Source organism: Atta colombica, unplaced genomic scaffold (assembly GCF_001594045.1).
Source record: "Atta colombica isolate Treedump-2 unplaced genomic scaffold, Acol1.0 scaffold158, whole genome shotgun sequence".
In the NCBI taxonomy this organism is placed as follows: domain Eukaryota; kingdom Metazoa; phylum Arthropoda; class Insecta; order Hymenoptera; family Formicidae; genus Atta; species Atta colombica.
Window position 1 is genome coordinate 155,769 of NW_017259248.1, and position 6,437 is coordinate 162,205.

A 6,437-nucleotide genomic window follows, 5' to 3' on the forward strand; every position below is an offset into this window, starting at 1 on the left:
ATAATAATAATAATATAACATACTCTAATAATAATAACATTACAAATTAAATTAATCCTTAATTTAATTTAATCTTTTACTTGCTTCATACATTCTACGTAGGCATATAAAAAAAATATGTTCGATATCTAGTTCTAATGCATGCGATAAAAGTATTGGTTAGGGCTAATAGATACGAGTTTGAAAGGTCGTCAGTTTTAATTAATGCTAATAAACATCTTAAAATACTGCAACTTATTGCGACAAATATCAATTGAATTGTTCAATTAAACGCTACGTTTGCACATAATTGCAGAGGGAAAAAAAAGAACTAGGTCTCGATAACGTCGTCTTTCAAATAGATGAGTCCCATGTTGGAAACAGCGAGACAAGGTGTTACTTTGAAAACTCAACGGCCGTTTTAAATGAGCAAGTCATTGATTCAAGTAAAGAGCACGCAACATGGAACAACAGTGTGGAATTCCTTATGTCATGTATCGCTGTGTCGGTCGGTTTCGGTAATATTTGGCGATTTCCGTTTACGGCTTATGAAAATGGCGGCGGCGCCTTTCTCATTCCGTACGTAGTCCTGCTCTTTCTGGTAGGTAAACCATTTTACTTTTTGGAGATGATCATCGGACAGTTTTCCGGCAGTTCATCTGTCAAAGTCTGGAACATGTCACCAAGTTTCGTCGGTAATAATATTTCGACCTGATAATTTTCTCACGAGACGAACTGAAAAATATATAGGCAAATAGTTTTATTTTCAGAAGAAACGTTTGGCAAGTAATATATAGAGATGCACGATTTTGCAAGCACCACGATTTTTTTTAAATAGTAGTGTGATGTGTAACTAGCTTTGTAATCGCAAAATTGCGTGTAATTTAAAATCGCGTCTGCGATTTAATATTTTACATTTATTCTTTTTTTAATTCTTTTAATTCATGCAAACAATTTGATTACCGCGCCATAAAAACTAGTATAATATTTTATTTTATAAAAAATTCTTCTGTAAACTAGTTTATACAGAAGAAATCTTATTCCGAATTTTATTAAGGATTTTCAATGCTATTACATTAAAGAACAAATGCTATTGTATTTGCTGCTAACAATTAATATTTTTTATTTACAGCTATCACTGCTCTGAATCAAAGATTTTTAATGTGACTAAAATAGAAAATTGAATAAATGTATAATATACACACATAAAAATTGTGGTGCTTATTATCATGTTTATTGCAATATTTAAAAAAGATTGTGATGCAAATTTTGAAAATTGCACATCCCTAGAAAATGTATTACTAATAAAATGCGTAAATTACGGGTGATGTAAAAATTAACGCGACACAAAATGTGTAAAGATAAATTATACAGAGTGTTCAGCAAGTGAAAGAAAATTTAAAGAGTTGTTCTAGATGATAAAATAAAATGACGGAAATCAAGAATACTAAAATTGCGCTGAATGAATTAACAATAATAAAAAAATACGAGCCAAAATTAAAATTTTCAAAACTAGAATTTACAAGCTAAAAATTCTGGATATTTCGCTTGAAATTTCGGATGCATATAAAAATACATGTAGGTTAGTAAAATTTTATATAATCAGAATAATAAACGAATAATTATTTCACATCTAATTGTTCATTATTAATTTAATGTAAGAAATTGATCAATCATATATAGTTTATTATTCTCCTCACATTCAACTATAATCGATCAGTTTCTTACAACTTAAGAATTACTGTAGTTATTGTAAATCAGAATTAATACAGACTAACGCGGGAGAAAAGTCAAAATAAGAAATTTGACTTTTGATTCCCTCGGACGCTTATAAATACCTCGGACGTTTTTAGAAAATTCCCCCAGACTGCATCTTCGATGAGACGTTCTAAAAAAGAGAACGGTGTCTGGAAAAAAAGGACGGATGGCACTTCTACATGCATTAACACTTTTACGCGCGTGAATATTTAAATATTCAGAATTACAAAATCAAGAAAAAAACAATTTTAATGATTTCGTCTTTTAATTATAAATGAATAATCATGTGCTTTAGACTTTTTCCAATAAACATTATGACTGATATGAATAGAGAGAGAGAGTACAAAATCTAAAAGATGACTAAATTGTTATAAAAATATCTTTTAGAAAGACATCCTTAAAATGAGTGATTTTGTACTAATGTCCCTGATATCGAAGAATTTAATAAAATAAAAATATATAATAAAAAGAATAGTGTCGATATGGGAGTAATTTGTATCAATAATTCGTCGCTTGATATTCCCACATATCGATACAAGCCTGAATCGGTTTTCAAAACACTCTTTGATGAAATAGCTGAAATAACTAAAATCCATCAAATTAACAGAAGTTTCAACGATTTTAACTATTTCAGCGATTTATTTCCATCAAGGGCATAGTAAAAAAAGTATATTATATTGTGTGATATCCACTTCTTCAGAAGGTGCAGAGCATTTTACGGTAACATGTATAAGATCGTTATGTCCTCTCCCAGGTTTCTCTCTGTTATAAGTTATAAGATTAATGACTGCAGCACAGATTCTTGCATAATGGGCCTTCAATTAATTTAATTCTTCTATGGGCTAATAAGCTGTTAATCATAAATTAGAAGTCAGAAGCCAAAAATTGATGACTGTGATTGATCAATGATTGATCACGCTTCTGCGTGTAAGATTATAAATCAGCTTTCTGCTAAAGCCCTAAAGGAACAATAGTGTCGCTGTACTTAGCGCCGCTTTATGCCGACTGCAAATCACGGCGCGATGTTTGTCGCGTGCTACACGTGATATCTAATGAGCGTACAGTTTTATCGATGTTCTCATTCTAAAGTTACTCATTTGGATATCGCATATCGCATGCGACAAATATCGCGCTGGTCCGTAGCCGGCATTAGCACCGAGACCGCCGAAACACTACCGTGGCTGCATTTCACTTAACGTTCACAACGCTCGGAATCTTTTTATTCTTGTCGTTTATCAAACAAGGACAAACGATGCTCGCGAACATTGTGAGTGTTAAGTGGAACGCAGCTCGTATCTTTTGATTATTACAACAATGGAAAGATTGTTGCTACTAATCCAGATAAGAATAAAAAGTGATACTTCTTTCATCTAAATATCATTATTTTTAAGGATGAATAAAGAAATCAATATTAAATATTACAGACACAAAACAATAAGAAATAGACATTAAACATAAAATGTTCAAAGATGTTGAAAGCTTTTAGGTGTACAACTTTGCTTCCGCCGTTTTTTTTCCGAAATTCGAGGCTTTATTGTAAAAAACTGGTTATATATTTATAATTCAAAGTATTGTCCATCCCTGGCCACTACTTTCTCCCATCTTTCGGGTAGCGTACGAATCCCGCGTCGAAAAAACTGGTCATCTTTTGAGGCTATCCACGAATCGATCCAATTTTTTACTTCTTCATAAGACCGGAAGTGCTGGTCAGCCAGGCCGTGTGCCATTGATCGAAACAAGTGATAGTCAGAGAGAGCAATGTCTGGAGAATACGGCGGATGGGGTAGGACTTCCCATTTCAACGTTTCCAAGTATGTCTTGACCACTTTCGCAACATGGGGTCGAGCATTGTCATGCTGCAAAATTACTTTATCATGTCTCTCGTTGTATTGCGGCCGTTTGTCTTTCAATGCTCGGCTCAAACGCATCAATTGCGTTCGATACCGATTGCCTGTGATTGCTTCAGTCGGTTTTAACAGTTCATAATACACTACGCCGAGCTGGTCCCACCAAATACAGAGCATGATCTTGGACGTCAAAATCACCGTTCTTGAAGCGTTGAAACCACTCACGACACGTTCTTTCACTAATAGCGACCTCACCATAAGTATTTGAGAGCATTCGATGAGCCTCAGCCGTAGATTTCTTCATATTGAAGCAAAAAATTAAAACCTCCCGCAAATGACGAGAATTTGGCTCGTAAACTGACATTTTCAATCGAGAATAATTATGATGCAGACACAAATCGACTAATATTTCTATGGAGTTATGTTGACAGATGTTCAAGTTTATTTTATGACGTCTATGATCTATTTATTTCGACCACCACTTACCGCTAAAGCCATCTATAGGAAAACGGCGGAAGCAAAGTTGTACACCTAATAATGTTGCACCTCTTATTCTATTTTATATGGTTTTCTATTTTCAAACACGAGAAACTGTACCGGATTCATCTAGTGGCGATTTCGCGTACTATTCGCGGATAAGTAATGAAAAATATCAAAGTAACAAAAAGAAATCTTCTTTATGTTGTCTTTTCGATAATAAGAAAAGGTATCTTTAAGAAAACAATGTGCCGCTGGCACATTAAATGTCTTTAAAGATATCTTTTCATTTTACTAAAAAATGATATCTTTTTGTCATCTTTTTATTTTGTTTAGTTTGTATTTGAAAAGACAACTTAAAAAAACATCTTTTCCGTTATTTTTTTAGTACTTTGTACTGTCTGGGGAGTCGATTCTTATATTTAAGATTATCTTAAATATAAGATGTTATGAATCCAGAGAGTCATATTAATATTTTAAAATATTACATAAGACGGTGTTGAAATAAGAATAGACATGAATATTGGCTAAGTCATTTTTAATATACCATAAAATTCTTTGAGACGTCTGAAAAAAGTTAATTGAAAGACATGTTTAAGATATTTTTAAGATATTTCTCCGAGAAATTGAGTTTCTACAGATTCTTTTGAAATTGGGTATTATGTTTAAAATAATTTTATCTAAATATGGTTAAAATTTCAAAAATCCTAGCGATACCGAAATGAAGATATTCATTTTCGAAAAGTTTCGGCTTTTAACACGTAAACTTCTATATCAAGTCTTGTCGAAGCAATGTTTTACTACTTTACGACGAAAATCTGAATTAGAATAATTTAAATTTGTAATTTGAATAATTTAAATTTAGAATTTTCCTTCTCTCTGTTGGACGTCGAACGGCAAGAATATATATATGCTGTTACTACATTTCAACTGTCTTCAGTGTGAACTAGTGTTCGTGTATACAGATACGACATTTATGTGACATTTATGTGTATGTATTCTTGCTTCAAAAGCTTTCTTTCTTCCGAGAAAAAAATTTGTTCAATTAACTAAACACATTTAGTTGTATGCAGATTTGGTTACTTCAACAAATTTTATTTAATTAAATTTAATCGTAGTTTGTTTAACATTGAAAAATTTGTTAAGCAGACTACGGTCGAATTCGAATTTTAAATAAAATTTGTTGAATTAAACAAATCTGCAAATAACTAAGTATTTAGTTGAATTTTTTTTTTAGTGCACTCAACAATATAACTGTAATATAACTGCATGTGCGTTATATATTAATTACATTGTTGAGTGGGAATTAAATTACCAATTGATACATGTAATTTTGTGTTTGCTGAATAGTCATACATTTAAAATTTTTTTAGACAATAATTTTAGATAATATAAAATTTTATGTTATATCAACTTTGTTCCAATATATATTGCTACTACTTTGGCAAATTATTAATAATTAAATAATATTAAAATATTAATTAAATTATAAATTCAATTCCAAAACAATCTTTTATGACAAAAAATTTTTTAAAGAATTTTTCCGAAATTTGTTCGAAATTAAATTTCGGGAAAATTTGCACAAATGTGGATTTTTTGTCAAATTTTCCTGGAATTTATAATAAATAAAACAAATTTACAAGAAATTAATACTTGATTTTAACATATACTTTTTTAACAAAAAGACTATTCACATTTTTCGGAGAAATTTGGTACTTTATGCAGAAAATTATTTAATTTTAACTCGAAAAACTTCAAGTTCTCTTTTCCAGCAAATGCGATTTTTCGACTTTTTCTATATATGTTTAGTGTTTTGTTGCAAAAATTAATTCAATTTTTACGGAATGCAATTGTTCGAAATATCTCGATTTCTCTTTCTCGACAAATATGGTGTTCTGTGTCGAACAAAATGAATATTTCGCCAAAATTTATCAGATTTTAAGGAAGGCGAGTTTGCGAAAAATTTTAATTTCTTTTAAATTGAGAATAAAAATTTAAAGATATCTTTTAAACAAGTCTCAAAATATCTTTTTTAAGATGTTTTTTACATGTTTTAGACATGCATGTTTTTTAAATTTTTACCTGAATATTTAATTTTCGAAAATAATAAAGCCTTATTCGCAATTTTATTATATTCTTGATTTCCTTTTTTATTGTATCATTTAGAATCATTCGAGAGGGATCCGATTGCGTACATCGCTGATTGGTCAATTTAATATAAAATATTTTCATTAAAAAAAAAAACAATAAAAAATTACTAGTCCATGTGAGTAGATGTGTGCGGAATGTGGACCAACGGGATCCTCTTGAATTATTTTATTTTCTCGCATTTATTACTTGTATATGTATATATTTATTACTTGTATATGTATATAT

General features: G+C 30.6%; 1 protein-coding gene across 6 annotated transcripts in view; it reads left to right on the forward strand.

The window, feature by feature from the left end:
- The window catches only part of LOC108685783 (sodium-dependent nutrient amino acid transporter 1-like), a 29,586-nt gene that overhangs the window by 1,305 nt on the left and 21,844 nt on the right, over positions 1-6,437 (forward strand). For all 6 annotated transcript variants that reach the window (XM_018190756.1, XM_018190754.1, XM_018190755.1 and 3 more), the window contains exon 2: positions 296-674. In XM_018190756.1, the coding sequence (XP_018046245.1) occupies positions 296-674 (379 nt within the window). The remainder of the gene's footprint in view (positions 1-295; positions 675-6,437) is intronic.